Source organism: Rhineura floridana, chromosome 2 (genome assembly GCF_030035675.1).
Source record: "Rhineura floridana isolate rRhiFlo1 chromosome 2, rRhiFlo1.hap2, whole genome shotgun sequence".
NCBI lineage: Eukaryota > Metazoa > Chordata > Lepidosauria > Squamata > Rhineuridae > Rhineura > Rhineura floridana.
The window spans coordinates 51,807,133-51,828,510 of NC_084481.1; the positions used below are offsets into that span (position 1 = coordinate 51,807,133).

The 21,378-nt window shown below is 40.7% G+C and overlaps 1 protein-coding gene across 4 annotated transcripts in view; it reads left to right on the top strand.

Moving 5' to 3' along the window:
- LOC133376468 (prolyl endopeptidase FAP-like) overlaps positions 1-21,378 on the top strand; it is an 81,213-nt gene that overhangs the window by 56,791 nt on the left and 3,044 nt on the right. For all 4 annotated transcript variants that reach the window (XM_061608635.1, XM_061608638.1, XM_061608637.1 and 1 more), the window contains 5 exons: positions 4,974-5,043; positions 5,796-5,990; positions 11,783-11,837; positions 17,780-17,879; positions 20,738-20,802. In XM_061608635.1, the coding sequence (XP_061464619.1) occupies positions 4,974-5,043; positions 5,796-5,990; positions 11,783-11,837; positions 17,780-17,879; positions 20,738-20,802 (485 nt within the window). The remainder of the gene's footprint in view (positions 1-4,973; positions 5,044-5,795; positions 5,991-11,782; positions 11,838-17,779; positions 17,880-20,737; positions 20,803-21,378) is intronic.

Genomic DNA, 21,378 nt, shown 5'->3' on the forward strand with positions numbered 1-21,378 from the left:
TTGTACACTCGTATGGCGGGTTACGTTCCAGGCCCCCGCCTAAAGGCGAAACCCACAGAAAAGTGGAACTTCATCGATAAAATGCTGCCCGATGCCTGAAAAATGCCGTAAAAAGGGAACAAGCGTCATTTGAGTGGGGCCTTACTCTAATTGAAAGCCACCGTATTAGCAGGCCACCGAAAAGCGGGGCCCTACTGTAGGTGAAAATAAATGAGGAATGGTTATGGAAGCTACTTAAAAGCTTACTGTGTAGTAACTGTGGTCCTTTCTAGTCTGCCAGTATTTTGCAAGAGGGATTCAAGCATATACCAGTGATTTAGGTTTGTGCAATTAAAAGTTGATTCAAGCACTTTGTCACCCTGGCTCAACAAAACCACTTTTTGGAGGAGAAGAAGGATTTTTTTTGCTATTAGGAAAGCAATTGGGAAATGCACTGAAAAGTGTGCTATGAACGAATGATTAACAGGAAGATGTATAACCACCACACAAGCAAATCAGGATGAATGGATGTTCATTGTCATATAACTGCCTCACAATCGAATCAGAACAAATGCTCAGTAAAGATGGACATAGTTAACCTCCGCATAAGCTTTATGGAAGTGAATCAGATTGTTGTTGTTATATGCCTTCAAGTCAATTACGACTTATGGCGACCCTAGTGAATCAGTGACCTCCAATAGCATCTGTCATAAACCACCCTGTTCAGATCTTGTAAGTTCAGGTCTATGGCTTCCTTTATGGAATCAATCTATCTCGTTTGGTCTTCCTCCTTTTCTACTTCCTTCTGTTTTTCCCAGCATTATTGTCTTTTCTAGTGAATCATGTCTTCTCATTATGTGTCCAAAGTATGATAACCTCAGTTTCATCATTTTAGCTTCTAGTGATAGTTCTGGTTTAATTTGTTCTGACACCCAATTATTGTCTTTTTCGCAGTGCATGGTATGCACAAAGCTCTCCTCCAACACCACATTTCAAATTATTTTTCTTTTATTCACTTTTTTCACTGTCCAACTTTCACATCCATACATAGAGATCAGGAACACCATGGTCTGAATGATCCTGACTTCAGTGTTCAGTGCTACATCTTTGCATTTGAGGACCTTTTCTAGTTCTCTCATAACTGCCCTTACCAGTCCTAGCCTTCTTCTGATTTCTTGATTATCGTCTCAATTTTGGTTAATGATTGTGCCGAGGTATTGATAATCCTTGACAAGTTCAATGTCCTCATTGTTAACTGTAAAGTTACATAAATCTTCTGTTGTCATTACTTTAGTCTTTTTGATGTTCAGCTGTAGTCCTGCTTTTGTGCTTTCCTCTTTAACTTTCATCAGCATTCATTTTAAATCATTGCTGGTTTCACACCTCCTTCATCTTGGTCCAATCTTGCTTTCCATATTATATGTTCTGTGTATAGATTAAACAAATAGGGTGATAAAATACACCCCTGTCTCACACTCTTTCAGCCATATTCTGTCCTTACAGTAGCCTCTTGTCCAGAGTATAGGTTGCACATCAGGACAATCAGATGCTGTGGCACCCCCATTTCTTTTAAAGCATTCCATAGTTTTTCATGATCTACACAGTCAAAGGCTTTGCTGTAATCTATAAAGCACAGGGTGATTTTCTTCTGAAATTCCTTGCTCCATTCCATTATCCAACGTATGTTTGCGATATGATCTCTGGTGCCTCTTCCCTTTCTAAATCCAGCTTGGATGTCTGGCATTTATCACTCCATATATGGTAAGAGCCTTTGTTGTAGAATCTTGAGTATTACTTTACTTGCATGGGATATTAAGGCAATACTTTGATAATAACTGCATTCCCTGGGATCTCCTTTCTTTGGAATTGGGATGTATACTGAACGCTTCCAGACTGTGGGCCATTGTTTAGTAATGCTCAATTAACTGGTAGTCTGGAGGAGTCCTGTAACTGCCAAAGCGATGGCAGTCTGTCAACTCTAGCAATGCAGTTCACCTAACATTACTGTAATATGGTGTAGAGAACAGATTGTTCCATCCAAAAAATAATATGGTAGACCTGGCAAAGGTGCAGACAAGGGCAACCAAAATGATCAGGAGGCTGGAGCAGTTCCCCTATGAGGAAAGGCTACAATGACTGGAGTTTTTTTAATTTAGATAAATGGCAACTAGTGGGAAGGGACATGGAAGAGGTATGTTAAATGATGCAGGGTGTGTAGAAAGTGGGTAGTGTTAGGAATAGATCACTGTCTTTTTAAGAATTAGAGAGCAAATGTTGTTGGTCAGAACTGGCTGAAACCAGTCAGCAGAGCTCAGTGACTGGGCAGAAGGAAACAGCTCCTAAGTTTGTAGGCTTATATCTTGCAGTGTTCTACCTTTATAAAATATAATAAAATGTTTTGTTTGGAATCAGAAGTCTAGCAGTCTGAAACAAAACAAAATAACAGAGAAAAGTTTTTCTCCCCCTCTCATAACACTAGAACTTGGGGAGTCTCTCCATGAAACTGATTCACCACAGATTCAGGGGGACCAAAAAAAATTCTTCACAATAGCCATAATTAACTGGCTGTCACAAGATGTGGTTGTCGCCACAGGCTTAAATGTCTTTAAAAGGGGATTAGAGGATAGGTTTATCAAGGCTACTAGTTATGATGGCTAAAGGGAATCTCCAGTTTCAGAGGCTAGTACCCAGTGACTGGGGAGCAACAATGAAAGAGGGCAATTGCCTTCATTGCCCTGCTTGTTGGCTTCCTGGAGGTATTTGATTGGCCACTGTGGACGGACCTTTAATTTTAGCCACCAGAGTTCTTCTTATGTTCTTAATATTATCACATCCCCATCACCATTTTGTTGGATCTTTGGAGCAGCTACAGGGGCTAACCGTATGTTCAGAGGATACAGACAACTTTTCTCCATGCACTTGTAAACATAAATAATAAGATTTTAAGAAAGACTAGCTACTGCATGCTTTCCAGTTGTCCCTTTTTGTCCTGTGTGGGCATCTTAAAAGTGATGGTCCCTGCAGTCTAGTTATCAGAATGTAATACTAGGGCTTGATCAAGTGTTGTTGAGGATATGCTTCCCTAGTGAATATGTCTTTGAATTCCTGTGTTTGTGATAGTCAAGCTTTATATTCTGCAAAATGGATAAAATTATTACCTATCTCATAAATGTGAAAATGTATGTGATCTCAAGATATTAATTTGAATTTGCTTAGGTTACATAATTATAGTATATTTTAGTGGGGGTACTAAAAGTAGATGTGAAAGCTATAGTACTCCTGGCAATACATTAGAATGGGGGAGGGGCTTAATCAAATTGGACCCACCCTGTCTTCTCGTGTTCATACTGTATTGGCCAAATAGAACTAAAGAGATGTGCGCACAGAGGGGTTTTTTTATGTAAGTCAAAATGGTTGGCTGTCCTGTGAATTTAGGTGTGCTGGAAGTAGGGATGGAAGAATCTATCAATTTTGGTTCTCTCAGTTTCTAATTTTTCCAGTCTTAAATTCAGTTCTCCATATTTCTGCAGCATTTTGAGATTTTTTTTAAAAAAATATTCTCATGAAAATTCATCAGCCTTTTAGTGCAAATTTCTTCTAATAAACAAAGTTTTAAGCAGTTTTGACTAATGTACACATTTTTGCAGGCAATTTCTCCTAATGTAACACATTTTTATATGATAGACCTACTTTTTTAATATGATGGGACTTTTATTAAATAATAATTATTTATAACCTTATTCCCTAAGTTCAGAGCTTGGAAAAGTTACTTTTTTGAACTACAACTCCCATCAGCCTAATCCAGTGGCCATGCTGGCTGGGGCTGATGGGAGTTGTAGTTCAAAAAAGTAACTTTTCCAAGCTCTGCCTAAGTTTAAGTAGTTCTGGTGAGGGATGGGGAAGAAATTCAGTTCCCTTCACATATAAAGGCAAACCTACCCAATTCATATTTCCCAAAACTTTGAACAGCCTTCCATTTGCAGATAGCAAGTTGGGATCCAGGTATGTAATAACACATGATAGGTTCCTTCCCATCCATGAAACTATTTGGCTATTGCTAGCTGGCACCTATTTTCCTCTAGATGTAACAGGTTGTTTGGTTTTCAGTCCCAAGTTTTATCTTGCGTTCTGTGCTGTTTCTTTAAGCCTCAGACTCTCAACTGATTTTAAAAGCCACTAAGGCATTTATGCTGTGCTATTTGTCTGCCTATGTTACATATATATATGCTCTCCAATGTCATTTTCCATCCATGCTTACCTGTTATGTCAGGGGTACCCTCCAGATGCTGCTGGACTACAACTCCTATCATCCCTGGTCACTGTCCAAGCTGGCTGACTGGGAGTTGGAATCCAGCAACTTCTGGAGAGCAAAATGTTGGCTACCCCTGTGCTATAGGAACAGGATCCTAAAGTGAACTGCATATTAATTGCATTTTTTAAAAAATAGATTACATCCTTCTCCACTGATTTAGTATCTGCTAGGGACTGAGGAGAAATTTGGTTCAATTTGCATATAAAGATGAACCTACCTAATTCACACTTTCCTGAACAATACACAAACCAAAACATAGCCATCCTCAGAAATTTGTACTTCTCCATATTTTGCAATGCAGTTCTCCGATCAAGTAATGCATATATTAGTGAAAATAATATTAAAATGTATTATATTAGGGAAAACCACTTGCAGAAATGTGTGTATTAGGCAAAAGTGCATACAGAAATGTGTATGAGAAATTCACCCTAAAATAATTATGAATTTTCATGAGGATCTTTTTTAAAAAATCACAAACTGAGGTAGAAATGTGCAGAACTGAAGTTTAGAAGAATGAGACAGTGAGTGAAACCAAAACTGACAGATTTGCCCATCCGTAGTTCTGATTTTTAGCTCATGAACTTATAACCATGCCAATATATTCACCTTACACAAGCCAATTACAATTCTTATCTGAAGAACATATATTCTGCATTATTTGTAACTCTCTCTCTCTCTTTAGCCTTGTGGTACAAGATGGTGTTACCTCCAGGGTTTGATAAATCCAAGAAGTATCCTCTTCTCATACAGGTGTATGTAACATTTTCTTTAGTTTTTCTTTTGTTTTTAAACATTACTTTACTTATTCAGGTGTCCCTTCACAGTTATTGGCTAATAGGCATATTGCACATTATTAAAACAGGTTTAAGTCATGCTCCTGAGACCAGGATTTTGGAAATGTGGCCCTCTGGGCACTTTTATCTGGCTCTCAGGACTCTTCCCAGGCCATCCCCCTGCCCCAAGCCACATCACTCATCAGCCTTGCCCTGCACCCTCTTCAAGTGCTTTTGCCTGGTTGAAATGTGTCTTTGAAATGCACACTCCTGTTTCCCTGGATGGAGGATGTGTGTGAGAGAGAGTTGGGGGTATAGAACCTCTAGATTTTGGCATTGCTGGAATATAGCCTACTGTACATTCACTTTTTGCCTCTGGCACCACCTACCACTGGCATGTTGCCACTAGAATGTTTCTCACAAGAGAAGGTGACCACTGGCCATCCTGGCTCGGGCTGATTGGAGTTGGTGTAATCCAGAGAGCCCAGGTTCTCCAGCCCTGTGTTAGGAAATGGCATGTAACAAAATATCTTAAGTAGTACTATTAACGGCATTGTAAGTACTAAAACATATAGACAAAATGAAGGTAAGGTAAGCACTCTTAGTGATTCCATTTTGCCTATTCTCTGTGTTTGTTATATATTTTTGCCATTATTTTTTTCTTATTTTTTAAAAAAGCTATTTTGTAGTCCACAATGCTGAATCTGAAATTCCATGCATTTTTGCTGTAGGTATGGAGGACCTTGCAGTCAAAATGTGAAACACACTTTTGGTGTTAGCTGGATGACCTATCTTGCAAGCAAAGAAGATATTGTGGTGGCTCTTGTGGATGGTAGAGGAACAGCTTTCCAGGGCGATAAAATGTTGTATGCAGTGTATCGGAAACTTGGTGTTTATGAAGTTGATGATCAAATCTCAGCTGTAAGGTACTGTTCTACTCCCTACATTGCAAGTCTCTAGGAGCAAGGACTATGTAGCTTCAGTGACCTATACAATGCTGATATAACTGTTGTTGCTAGATAAATGTGACATGTTAAAGGTTAGCTACATAAGAACATAAGAACATAAGAAGAGCCTGCTGGATCAGGCCAGTGGCCCATCTAGTCCAGCATCCTGTTCTCACAGTGGCCAACCAGGTGCCTGGGGGAAGCCCGCAAGCAGGACCCGAGTGCAAGAACACTCTCCCCTCCTGAGGCTTCCGGCAACTGGTTTTCAGAAGCATGCTGCCTCTGACTAGGGTGGCAGAGCACAGCCATCATGGCTAGTAGCCATTGATAGCCCTGTCCTCCATGAATTTGTCTAATCTTCTTTTAAAGCCGTCCAAGCTGGTGGCCATTACTGCATCTTGTGGGAGCAAATTCCATAGTTTAACTATGCGCTGAGTAAAGAAGTACTTCCTTTTGTCTGTCCTGAATCTTCCAACATTCAGCTTCTTTGAATGTCCACGAGTTCTAGTATTATGAGAGAGGGAGAAGAACTTTTCTCTATCCACTTTCTCAATGCCATGCATAATTTTATACACTTCTATCATGTCTCCTCTGACCCGCCTTTTCTCTAAACTAAAAAGCCCCAAATGCTGCAACCTTTCCTCGTAAGGGAGTCGCTCCATCCCCTTGATCATTCTGGTTGCCCTCTTCTGAACCTTTTCCAACTCTATAATATCCTTTTTGAGATGAGGCGACCAGAACTGTACACAGTATTCCAAATGCGGCCGCACCATAGATTTATACAATGGCATTATGATATCGGCTGTTTTATTTTCAATACCTTTCCTAATTATTGCTAGCATGGAATTTGCCTTTTTCACAGCTGCCGCACACGGGGTCGACATTTTCATCGTGCTGTCCACTACAACCCCGAGGTCTCTCTCCTGGTCGGTAACCCATGACCCATGAGCGTATATGTGAAATGAAGATTTTTTGCTCCAATATGCATAATTTTACACTTGTTTATATTGAATTGCATTTGCCATTTTTCTGCCCATTCACTCAGAGAGAGTCTTTTTGGAGCTCTTCGCAATCCCTTTTTGTTTTAACAACCCTGAACAATTTAGTGTCATCAGCAAACTTGGCCACTTCACTGCTCACTCCTAATTCTAGGTCATTAATGAACAAGTTGAAAAGTACAGGTCCCAATACCGATCCTTGAGGGACTCCACTTTCTACAGCCCTCCATTGGGAGAACTGTCCGTTTATTCCTACTCTCTGCTTTCTACTTCATGTTACATGTTGTCATATCCTCCTTCATAAATTCATGAAGTTCAAGAGTTTTCCTAATTATTATGCCAGAGCAAAATTAATTCTGTTTTAGAAACTTTGCAAAGGAAATCTCAAATTTTAGTTACATTAACAAACATATGAGTGCGATTTTTCATGCTTGATAATACTTGGTCACTGGTTCCTGGATGCAATAATACAGATGTAATAATCTGTGCATTTATTTTCATAGTAACAATCTGTTAACATTGAACAAATGAGCATGGCAAATAGTTCATTTTGTCAAAATGGGTTTATCAGTAGCCTATGAAAGTGGTTGTAGGAAGAGACCTTTGTTACAAATCTATCTAACATACTAACAAAATGGAGAAGTGTGGTGTAAAAAAACCACTTTTTGTTATAAATTCTAGAAGAATAGCCATGTTTGCTTATAGCAAAAACAACAGTCTTATGATAGCCTAAATTTTGATGAATTTATTGTTGTGTTCACTTTTGTAGGCAAAAGTCAGCTTGAATGAATTAAAACCTTGCCTAAAAAGCTCACATCTTATATTTAGGAATCTTCAAAAGTCTTTGGGTGATATCCAATTGTGCCCGTCCTCCAGCAGAATGGACTTCCACTTGCACAATGCGATGTCTCTTTCCCGTCCTCCCAGAATGTTGGGGGGATTCTCCAGAGCAGATCTGGGGGACACACAGAGACTGCAGGGGGGAGGAGAGGAAGTCTGCTTGCATGACATTGAATTTCACCCTTTGTTACCCTATATCTTTCTTGTACTCGCAAGCATTTTTGACCTATTGGACATGTTTTTCTTGTCTTCTGGATCTGATGGCTCTTGGAAAGGTTCCCTAGGCTGGTTTCAGAGGCCTTGTAACTTTTATTTCTTCAGGTTATAAAAGAGGCTGCCAGTGTAGGCGTGAATACGTTATGAAGGATATTAGTTTGATGCTCAAAATGTATGGAACTAATTTATGTATGGACATAACATGAACATAAGAAAAGCCTGTTGGATTAGTCTAAAGGCCCATCTTGTCCAGCATCCTGTTCTTATTTTAATGTAGACTTTGTATGTTTTTAATTATATGTATTTTTTATCTGGAAGCCGCCATGAGTTCCAGTTTTGGAAAAATGGCAGGGTATAAATAAAGACAATGCAATACTAATTCTCACAGTGGCCAACCAGACTCCCATAAGAAGCCAACAAGCAGAACCTGAGTGCAACAACACTCTCCCCACCTGCATTTCTCAGCAACTGGTAACAGTGTAGAACATAGCCATTGAGGCTAGTAGCAATCAAGGCTTGTAACCTCATTCTACATGAATTTGTCTAATCCTCTTTTTTGTCAAATCTTTATTAATCCTCTTTTAAAGCCATGCAAGTTGGTGGCCATCCCTGCCTCTTGTGCAAATGAATTCCATAGTTTAACTATGTGCTGTGTGAAAAATACTTTCTTTTTTCTGTCCTGAATCTTCATACAATTTAATTTTTTGAACTTGAGCAAGGGTAATAGCTCTTGAGAATTGGGCTGATTCTGAATAGCAGGGCCAGAAACAGAACCAACAAACATTTGGCTCCGCACCTGTACTTCATGTATCTGATAGCATGTATGTTATCTATACAGGTTTTCTCTTATCTTTTATGTCCTCTTTCTGCTTTTTGACTCTTCTGCATTTCCTCATTGTATCAAGAATGATGTCACTTTAACCTCACTTTAAAAAAAAAAGCAGCAGCAAAGATTGTCATAAATAAGATGCTTTGCTGTTTTTGACCTCTTAACTGCTATCTCTTATTTACTTTTCTTTTACACAATGCAACAATGGCTTGTTTTATAGTAACCATAAAACTTATGAATTGGTTTTAATAGCTCTAAAGTATTCAGAGACAACAGAAGATGTGGTTGGGTACTCATCCAACTAGTATAGGGCAAAACTAAGCCACTCTTCTGTTTTATTTATTTTATTTAGAAAATGTATAGACTGCTAAACATCAGCAAATATCATAACAATAAAAATACTAGAAATAACCGATATTAAAAACTTTTTTTAAAAAAAGAGATCTTACACTGCCCATATCTGTTGTCAGTCAGCTGTGAAGTTTTTGTGGAAATGGCTCAAACTCTCTGCAATCCCCCCCTCCGATCCTCCAGTTTGCTTTGGTTGTTGGGGCCAAGTTTGCATTCTCTGTGGTCCACACTATAATGGTTTTGGCTTGTCAGCTCAAAATTTGCAAGCGAGAGGTAATAGCAAAGGCCAAGAACTCAGATGGAGAATGCTGTGGCAAGAGAAATTTGCAGAGTCAACGTCTCTCCATCCAGTCTGCACTGTCCACTTGCCATCACTTGACACTAACTCCTCCTTAGAGTTGAATGTACTGTTGACAAGGTTCCTGGTGTTAAAATGACCTTGTCTGCTTCTCTTTGCCATTTGGCTTCCTCTAGGTTTTCTTGTATAATACTACTAATAAAAGCAAGCCACTGACTGGGCCATGGAAAATAGCTCTTGACCTAGTTTTTTTCATGTCTTTCTGTCATTTCCTTTTCTTCCTCTTTGCTGCTGTTTAACCTGTTGAGTTCTTGCCCTTGTAAGAATCTAGTTATTTTTACATTTTCATGGAACTTTTTGTTGGCTTAAGATACTGTGTCAAATTGGTCCCCTTTAGCACCTACTTTTTGTTTAGATATAGTCAGGGCTGGAGCCAGAGGGTGGCCAAGTTGGGCCCTAGCCAAGGGCTCCTGCAGCCCAGAGGGGCCTCTGAAGGGCCCCTCATTAGGGTGGGCCCGTTCCACAATCCATGGAAGCATTGGCTTCTGACCCTGCCACGGATAGCACAAAGGGAGCTCCCAGGCAACCCCCCCAATACTGACAGTGCATGGGTTTGAAAGGCGCCCTGCTGCCATCTTGGTTGATGGCAGGCATGTGTGCTACATGCACATGTCATTCACATGAGACTATGCAACATAAAAAGTAGGTGGGATGTGTGGGCAGACACTGCAGGTCGGGGCAGTCTGGTGCCCAAGGGCCCAATCATGCCTGGTGCCGGCGCTGGATATAGTATACTGCATCATGGCTTACTATTGCAATCTCTGGTCATGTTGGTTCTCTTCAAGCTCAACAACCACAGACAAAATCAATGGGATACAAAAGCAATATAAGAAATAGTTTGTAATTATTTATTTAAGGCATTTATATACTGCTTTTCAGGCAGACTGCAAAGAGTGGTTTACATTTACTTTAAATAATTAATATTATTGATGAAAATGACAATGCTATATGTTGCAATAATGATACATATGGAATAAAAATAAACCAAAAATACAAAATTCAGGTGATTGACATATGATTATAAGAGGCTAGAGGGTTATCTTTAGCAGCCAACCATGAGAAGGTCCTCCTTTCTCAGCTGGTTTTGACAGAGTAATGAAATGAGATATAATCTGGAGAATTAGTCAACAACAAGATGTTCAAAATTCCCCTGTGAAGCTGAATCTAGAATGAACATCTTGTGAAAACAGCATACAAAATGCATTATATTATGGAGAATTGCTTTGTAAAATATGTATATTATATAAAATTGCATAAACTGGGTATATTAGGAGAAATTAGCACTAAAATGCTGGTGGATTTTCATGTGGGCTTTTTTTAAAAACAAACAAACAAACAGCAAACTGATATGGAAATATGGAGAACTGAATCTAAGAGTAGAAAAATTAGGGAAATTGAAATGGATAGATTTGCCCATCTCTAATCCCAACCTATTTAGAACTTCAAAAACCTTTGAATTGTTAACAGTGTGATACTAAACCAGGTTCACCACCTTGGATATGCATTAATAATTTTCATGTTAAATTACAGCTACCAGATTATATGGTGCTTCATGAAAATTGAGTCAGTATTTGAAGCTGAGCACACCAAGTATCTTACAGCATGAGTTTACAAAGGCATAAAAGCAACTAAGGTTATATTGTAAACATGACAGCTCCATTTTCCTATTGTCTCCTCTCTTGTGCACAAGAGGAGCAGATCAGTTTTAAGCTAACCAGAGTTCTCCATTACAGCCCAATTAGGGAACTTTGATGAGTTTAAACTATGGTTAGCAAACAAGCTAGAATCAAAAAACACAGTTTGATCCTGGCTTGTTGAAACTCAGAAAGTAACTTGGAATTCTGGTCAGTTTCAATTAAAAACAGAAGCTCTTAATCTCTTCCTTTTGTCAGACACCAGAGGGACAGAAGGAAGGGTAGTGAGTCTCTGCATTATGCTACAGTTTCTATAGGTTGTGTTAACATCTAAAACGTCCCATTGTTTTCAGCTTTGTCAGTCTCAAACCCTAGTTTAAATCATATAGTGTTTGCGAACAGTGTAAGAATTAGAGCAATTACCACAATTTTCTACTCCATAACACTTTTTTTAAAAAAACGGGGAGACCAAAATATTTGAAAACAAAGGCTATTTTATCATGCTAGTATTTCTTGAACTAACAATACATTTTTATTTTGAACAGAAAGTTTGTAGACATGGGATTTATTGATGAAAAAAGAATAGCCATATGGGGCTGGGTATGTATACTTTTTATTAAAACATCTTGATCTGTTTATTCCTGTTCTGTTTACAGCTCCTCTTGTATATGCCTCAGTGAAGTGTATGGAGGTTTTATGCATGGATCATCTTTTTCCTTCTACTCCCATGGGAATGTTGCATGGGATATCCATTCTGTCATGTGTTTCTAATGTATGCTAGAATTAACATAAATAGTGGCATCAATGTTTTGGGGCTAGCTACCACTTCAGTTGCATCAATACTTTCCTCTTTCTACTCTGGGTTTGATTCCCTATGGGATCCTGAGATAATGCTGAACCATTGTTTAGCATGATCAGAGGACTGGAAACAAAGCCCTATCAGGAGAGACTAAAAGAACTGGGCATGTTTAGACTAAAGGAGAGACTGAAAGAACTGGGCAAGACTGAGGGGAGATATGAGAGCACTCTTCAAGTACTTGAAAGGTTGCCACACAAAGGAGGGCCAGGATCTCTTCTCGATCGTCACAGAGTGCAGGACACAGAATAATGGGCTCAAGTTACAGGAAGCCAGATTTCAACTGAACATCAGGAAAAAACTTCCTAACTGTTAGAGCAGTACAACAGTGGAACCAATTACCTAGGGAAGTGGTGGCTCTCCAACACTGGAGGCATTCAAGAGGCAGCTGGACAGCCATCTGTCAGGTAGGCTTTAACTTGGATTCCTGCATTGACCAGGGGGTTGGACTTGACGTCCTTATAGGCTCATTCCAACTTGTGATTTTCTGATGACAATAAGCCTAGATAATATTTGGGCTCACACACTTTCCCTTCCTCTTCTGGCATAGCAGCTTGTCGTGATGTCCAAACTATGGCACGCTATAGTTAATCTAACTATGCTTAGTTGGTCAAGCCAGCTTCATAAACTATGGGCTGTATCCAACAAACTTGTCCTGTTAGTGCAAGGACTTCTACATGTGCAATGTGACTTCCTTTCCCTCTCTTCTCTCCATGCGCCCCCACAGATTTGTTTCAAAGGGTTGGGGGAAAACCCAGAACAGATTGGTGAGGCATGGGAAAAGGAGAAGAAGAGAAAGTCCTATTGCATAGGTGCAAGTCCTTAAGCGAACAGGCTGACTTTGATGAATACAACCATAGTTTATGAAGCTGGCTTGTTCCCACTAAGTATATAGCTAAATTGAACAGTTTATGGTTGAGATGTAACACTAAATTGTGATCAGTCTAAAACAGAAGCTTCTGATCTCCCATCTAAGGCTGTGCTGGAGGGCAAGTGTATGTGAGCCAAAGGCTCCGTGTAGCTTTTTCTTAAAAGATTAAACCCTTGTTTAGCATTCCATGTGAAGCAGCCCACACACTGAATCATCAATATATTGCAAGATCTTGTGACTAATGGCAGTTTTCTAAGCATAGGATGAACAATAGTCCAACAGGATGAGCAGCTAGTCCAGAAGCACAATACAGGAGAAATTCTAAAGGGAAAATGTTTAAGCAGAGTAAATTTGCTGGTATTAGAGGTCAGCCTAACGTTACTTTTGGATTACTGCAATGTGCTCTACGTGGGGCTGCCTTTGAAGACGGTCCGGAAACTGCAGCTTGTACAAAATGCAGTGGCCAGATTGATAACAGGGACTAGACGTTCCGATCATATAACACCGATCCTGGCTCGCTTGCATTGGCTGCCTATATGTTTCCGGGCCAGGTTCAAAGTGCTGGTTTTAACCTATAAAGCCTTATACGGCGCGGGACCACAATACCTGGTGGAACGCCTCTCCCGATATGAACCTACCTGTACACTACGCTGTACCTCAAAGACCCTCCTCCGGGTACCTACCCATAGGGAAGCTCGGAGGGTGACAACAAGAAAAAGGGCCTTCTCAGTGGTGGCTGTGACGTAGTCTCCTTTGTTCGTATCCCACCGCTACTGCCACCACATGTGATGCGTCCTTCCCTGGCTCTCCCTGTCAGGTTCCTACCTGCTCGTGGTTACTGCCTGTCTCTAGGCACCACCAGGGACTCCACCAGTCCGGACTGCACTCTCTTATGGTTTACCTATCCGCTCTAGCACAGATCTCAACAGATCCCCCTGCTAGGCAACCACCAGTAACGTCCCAATACTAGTATTCCCAGAGACTCTGAATACTGGTATTGTTATTCTCTTCACCGCTGCCACCATTTGTTACAGTTCCCCTTCAGCCTTGGTCATTACCTTACCCTCCCTGCTGGTCTGTGAAACCCCAGCCAAGGATCAGGCCTTTGGTAAACCAAATTAAGTATTTATTACAGATTACAAAGCTAACAAGATTAACAAGATTTCTTCTTAAGGCACATAAGCATATGGTTTTACTCAATACTAATCCGAACTCCACCTCCCTCCTTCTTCACTCTGTCCTGGCAAACAACTCTCTCAAACCCCACCAACCAACCCACTCAGTTTTCTACTCCCCCCCGATTCCACTCTCACTCTTCCTTTTATACATTCAGCCATTCAGCCATTTTAAACACTCAGCCAATCATCTCGCATTCTACTGCCCATTCACTCCCCCTCCTCTTTCACTCCACTTACCATGTATCTTCTAAAACAGCAACACTTACCATATATACATTAATATAGGAACATCACAGTGGCCCCCGAATTATGGAATAATCTCCCTGATGAGGTACGCCTGGCGCCAACATTACTATCTTTTCGGCGCCAGGTTAAAACTTTCCTCTTTTCCCAGGCATTTTAATATTTTAGTATGTGTTGAAAATGTCCTGATTCTTCTGGAGAATTTTTATAATTTTAAAGTTTTTAAAAAGTTTTAAATTTGTTTATATGTGGTTTATTGTATTTTGATGTTTGATTGTTGTACACCGCCCAGAGAGCTTCGGCTATGGGGCGGTATAGAAATTTAATAAAATAAATAAATAAAGTAACAAACTTTTAAAAAAATTATTAGGCTGATGGCCAATGTTGACATAACTACAAACATCTTCTAGTATCGGGGTGTGAAATGATGGTATGGATAAGATATTCTGATATCCAGGTTTAGTATCTGGGAAAGCGTATACTGAATTTGCTAAGCCCACCCAATCCCAAGAGCCTAGGGCAGGTAGCATAAATTACACAGGAAAAACACACTTCTCTTTCCCAGAAAAATTCATAAAACAATTTGTCTCTTATGGCTGATATTGCCATTTGTGTGGCAGAGGTTCCCTCTCTGCCCTTTCCCACCCACTGGACTTATTTCTTGCCATTTTATATTTTCATCCTGTGAGAAGGAATTGTCTTTTAAAGTTTTAATTCTGTAGGGAACCTCACTTGAAAAGCAGTGGGAGCATCCCTGGGGCCTGAACAGATTTCTGTTTGGGGCATGCTCCCATCAGCAAAAGGGGTGGAAGAGCGAGGCGGTGTTTAATGATTTCTTCTTTCAGTCTCTTGTGCCCTCCAGAAATCTGTTCCAGAAGGTGGGGTTGGGGACCCTGGAACATTGGGAGGGCTGCAGGGGAAGAAATAGGTGAAAATGGTCTCCTTCTGCTAGTGGTTTCCTCTGCTACAACAAAAGCCTTCCATTTGCAGACAGCTAAGTTTGGATCCAGCCAAGTAATAATACATTCTATTTTCCTCTGTCTGCCTATTAGTCAATGGGTCCAGCTGCGAATGAATTCTCCCCTACTAGTTCCCAGTCATTTGGACTTTTGCCAGGAAGCAGCAGAAGTGGGAGTAAGCCACCATTCCATCCTAGATGGCAGGCAGCAAAGGATTTCAGTATGGTGGGTGGTATCAAGGAATTATATAGCTGTGTGGGATGATCAGAACTTGTTCTATTAAATGTCTTGAGTGCAATGAGCAAAGGCATTGCACTCTTAACGCTCCAAGTCTTTGCTTAGATGCTACACACCAGAGTTCTGAAAATAGCTTTTTGATTTATTTCCTTTGAGGTGTCACTTGATGAAGATCCAAGCAGAATGCTGTCAGTGGGGTGGACCGTTAATGGCTGGTGCCTTGTAGTTGTTGCTTATGCATCTCAATGCTGTGCATGTTTAGTCAGGAGCAAATCCTACTTAGGCCACATCTGCATCATTCATTTAAAGCACTATTGCACCACTTTAACAATCATGGCTTGGAACTGTAGCTTGTTAAGGGTGTTGATAACTGTCAGAAGACCCCTATTCCCTTCACAGGGCTACAATTCCCAGAGTTCCCCAGGAAGAGGGAATAACTGTTAAACCACTCTGGGAATTGTAGCCCTATGAGGAGAATAGGAGTCTCCTAACAACATGCACCACTTTTAACAAACGACAGTTTCCAGGATTCTTCGGGGGAAGCCATCACTCTTACAGGTATAAATGTATAGCATGGATGTAGCCTTAGTTCAATAGGGCTTGCTTCCAAGTAACTGTGCATAGGATTGCAGACATGCAGGGCAATCCTGTGAATGTTGTCTTAGAAGTAAGTCCTACTAGTGATCAGTGTTGCCTGCAAACCCCTCCTTGGCATAGTTGTGTTTTTTCCTACCCCACACCTGACATCGTAAATGACGTCAGGTGGCATGTGGGCGTAGCTTGGCCAAAACTGTCTACTGGGCCAAATGAGGATTAGACCCCATTAGACCTGTAGGCAGGAGGTTCCACATCATTGCTTTAAAAGCGTTATATTGTGTCTGTGCTGCACAAGCACTTACCCTTTAATATATTCTCACAATCAAGTGTCATCCATCCATTCCAACAAAGATGAAACACTTTCTGTGATGTTTTGGTGCCAAAAGAGTGGAACAGAAAAAACCTCAGGCTGTTTTTCAATCGTCATAACTCCCTAGCCTCAACACCTACCCTTCTGAAATTTTGAAGGTAGCTTACATAGAGGCACTTCTACAATGTATGTGATGTTCAAATTGTAAAAGAGAGAGAGAGAGGGAAGCAAATCCCTTTTTGAAAACCCCCAAACCTTCAAGGCTTACAGAAAGTGCCAGCACCTATCTGTCTGAAATTTGACAAGCTTTATCCTTTCAGAAGGAGTGACCATGCCTGCAAATTCATCAAATTCTGTCAAAAAGTGAAAAGGTTATAGTCATTTGTTCATTTCCCCATGTTAAGAGTACTTATGCCAGCCATAGTCCAAAACATCTAGAGGGAACTAAACTGGCAAAGGCTGGACTGGAGCAAACGAAACCACCAGCAGCTTGTGACAAGACAGGAAGTGTCAGCAATGGGGAAACATCCCCTCATCTCCAATTCAGTGTGAGGGTAATGTGAGATCTTTGTTTCTCCTCTGTGACAGCAAAAGGTTACCAAATCAAATTGTCTATGTGGTGCTGTGACACCATCATATTCACTCCATGACCTCCAATAGACTGGGATTGTGTAGTGAAGCAGCACAAAAAACGTGAAGGTTGGGGGCTTTCACACCTCTCAGAAGCCCTGCAGTCCTAGTCCACATGGTTGCTTTGAACTCTGAGGCTTAGTGGTTGTGCTTCCTATTGCAGAAATAATTTAGCATTGTCTATGTTTTGTTGCTACATTTGTACATAGGTACAGTACAAAAATATTGTATCGTATTACTCTTGTGTTCTCCTAGCCAAGGCAAATAAAATGCTCCAGAGCTGTTCCTGGAACGGCACCAGTCTGGGAAACGGGGAGTGCCTACCACTACTTACCTTTCAGCCTCTTTCTGTTAGTAAAACCTTGCCTCCCAGTCCCACTGCTCTTGAGATAAGTGGCATAGCAGGACAACTGGGCACGAGGGACTACATCTATGAATCAAACTCCTAAAGGAAGTTAGTGTACAAATGAAAAGCAACTGCATTTGCTCATTCCTGTGCCTTGTGGAGAATTATTCAGACTTATTCAGGAGAAGCCTTGGCTTAGTTTACACCCTTGGCTGCCAAAACCAATGTTCCCGTTGGCTTCAGAGTTTTACTACTTAAATTCTTAGACAGCAAATACTTCACTGCAGAGTATTAACCCCTCCTTTTCCTTTCTAGTCCTATGGTGGCTACGTTGCCTCGCTGGCACTTGGGTCTGGTACTGGAGTGTTTCAGTGTGGAATCGCAGTGGCTCCTGTCTCCAGCTGGGAGTATTACGGTATGGAAACAACTTGTCAAAAGCACCTCTTGAAAGAAGGGCACGGACAATGAATTGTTGTAGAAATTGGGTCAGGGTGAGGTGCTTGGATAACCTCGCCTAAAAAAAAATTATTCAAAATACAGCACTTAAAAAGAAACACAGTTCCTTTTTGCTAAGGTTGCCTAAGTAAAACAAAAAGCAACAGAAAGCAATATGGGGGGGTGTTTGCATAGTTCCTTATTACAGCATTGAGCATTAGGGAAATAAGAGAAACTGAGCTCTAGGTGGTATGTCAAGGGATAATTTTAATTTAGGATAATAGGTAGTTGACAGCCATTCACATACACAGCATCCGTGAAGAGGATTGTTGTTTTCAGTTCTCTGACAGCACTGATCACCCGTTCAGGGAAGAGCCGTAGTTCACTGGTAGAGCATCTCTTTTGTTATTGAAAGCTACTAGTTCAATACCGACATCTCCAGTTAGGGCTGGGAGACAGCATTGCCTAAAATCCTGGAGAGCCACTGCCAGTCAGTGTAGACAATATACTGAACTAGATACACCAATGGCCTGACTCAGTGTAAAGCAGCATCCTATGTTCCTAGGAGGAGGAAGCTCATTCACATGGGAGCTGAACTCCGTTTTAAAGACAAAGCTTTTCCCATCACGATAGAGTGTAAAGGTTCACACTTCTTACCTTATATGAGCCCTCAATCTGTTGTTTTCCATTCATACTGAAGGGAAAGGGTCAATCACGCAGCTTCCTAATGACCATGCCCTCTTAAGGTCAAACTATCACTTCCTCTGGTTACCTTGGCAGCCAAGCATGCTCAGTTTGTTCCAGAGTAAGTTTCAATAAAAAACAAACAAACCTCAAGTGCCATTGTTTGTATTTTCAGAATCCAGCAGAAATACAAATATTTGTTTGAATGAGTTATGCTTTTTTGCACAAGTTAGGGGGGTATGAAAAAAAAAGCACTGTTTGCACCAGGCTTGCCAACAAAGGGAGGAGGAGGGAGTGGGCGTGGACTCACCAAAGCATCACAGCTAAGCATCTACAAGCCCCTAGAGATGTGAAGCACAGACAGTTTTTCCTTCCCTTTTTGGATTAAAATTGGATTGATTTGCTGCGGATTAAAAGGGGAAAGCAGCAGGACACCTTCCCTTTGCCTCCTACGTCATTTGAACTGTGTGAATTAAACAGGCATGCAAGTAGAACCCATCTCACATTAAATCACCATGTGAACCAGCACCTGAAACTGAAAGCAGGGACAAGGGAGCGTAAGAAGGCACTTCAAGTGCAGCAGTACTTCACTCACAGCTCTCTGGGACAGAGTAGGTACTAAATGCATAAATCAAGGGATGAGATGAAAGGGATTCCCCCTTCTCCCAGCAGCATCTTCTGTGTACAGTAGGGATGATCCACACATAGAAACCATTTTTATGTGTCACTCTCACCTGGTTGGACCAGGGCCATTATGTTTTACCTTGGACTTCAGGGCTTCTGTAGCAAGTCTCTGAATTTATAAGTAAAGATTTCTTTAATGTAAACAAACCATCTTAAAATTCATACATTTGGGGGGGTTGAATTAAACCTTCCTGAGTTATGAATACGAGACAATGTTTGTGTTAAATGAAAGAAGTGCTTAATCGATTTTCCTTCCCTTTGCAAAAATATGCGCACTGACTGACTGCATTATGTGGTTGTCCGTGGCCCTTTTACAAGCAGAAAAGGAGTTTATTTTGGTAGAAGTTCATAGCCTGAAGATACTGCCAGCCTAATGTTTATGAGTGGGCCTCCACCAGTACCCTCTCACGACTCACCCCAGTTACAGCTGACTTCCCTCCCCCCATATTGTGAGGCAAGCATTCCCAGAAGTAAAGCAAATACACACACTCTGCAAATTCCTTGAGGCATGACAAGGCTGCCAGAGTTAAGCACTGTTAAATTCTGGTGATGCGAGTGGGCGAGATAAGCATATATGCTTGATTTCTTTCCCAGCGAGATCAATGGGATTTTCAAAATTAAAACTTTGGCTGAATCATGCTCTTAATCTGGACCAGGCCTACACAACATGTGACGACTATGCTGGCAGCCACGTATTGTGCTCTGCCAGATCTTTGAGCCTCGACCACCCCTATTTTTGCAGTTCCAGGCAGCTCTTTACTGAGTCCTCAGAAGGCTACTGTACATGGATAGTGGTCCATTTTATATGTCTGGTAGGGATGGAAGGATCTGTCAATTTTGGTTCTCTCATTTTCTCATTTTCCTAATTTTAAATTCAGTTCTCCACATTTCTGCAGCAATTTGCGATTTTTTTAATCCTCATGAAAAACCTGCAGCATTTTAGTACGAATTTCTCCTAATAAAGACATTTTTGTATGCAGTTTTGACTCATGTGCAATTTTTGCAAGCTATTTCTCATAATATAATGAATTTCTGCATTATATTTTTACTCATATATTCATTTTTATGCATACTTTCCCCTAAATATGCATTTTTGTAAACATTGTTTGACTGGCAAAGTGCATTGCAAATTTCAAAGGATGACTGTGTTTCAGTTCTCATATTGTTTCGGAAAGTGTGAATTTCATAGATTTGGCTTGAAATGCGAACTGAATAGAAATTCTAGTCCATCTGTAATGTCTGGTGACCAGTGAGTCTCACAAGTCACAGACATAGGCATGTTCAGGGCAAACATAAAGCTATAAAATTCCTTGTCCAGATTATAGGAAATTATGAGCAAAGTACTTGAACATTTACGTGTACCGCATGGAGTAAATGTAATTACATATAGTCAAGTGATACTTGTGGTTAACTAAATGGACATATTTGCATATATTGTGAGGATCAGCAGGATTTCATTGTATATTACAGCATCTATCTACACAGAGCGATTTATGGGTCTTCCAACAAAAGCAGACAATCTTGAGCACTACAGAGTAAGAATTCTGAAATTTTCCTGTTATTTTCCTTTTACAAATTAATCTTAATCTCTTTCTCTGGTTTTCTTTTCTTGGCTTAGTGGTGTGTGGGCCGCTTCCACTGTCCACTGCTTCATCTCCAGTGCTTTGGGATTTCATCTCAAACTGATATTTGAGGGTAGTTTGGGAGAAGTTGGTGAGAGAAGAGAAAGCTTTTGGGGGGTGTGCCCTAATATTTTTTTTTGGAGGGGGGGAAGCAGCTCAGTTTGGTTTCCTGTCACTTGTAGATACTGTTATGCGCTTCTCTCTAAGCAGCAAGAAGTTCAGTGTTTCCCTGAGTTTGCTTTTCTTTGGAAGGTGGCCCCTGGAGGCTTATTGGTTTTGTAATATTTACAACTATACACATTAAACATAAGCAGATGCCTGCTCCTTATGTCTTAGTAATTGTAGCCCCTACAGGGGGTGGGTGGTAGGGAAAGAGCCGGGGGAAGTGGTGGTGACAGTGAGCACTTTGAGTACCAGTGAGCATTTTGCATGCACTCACATAAAGTGCGTACAAAAATTCAAGCTCCTTTTGGGGTGAGCACATGGATG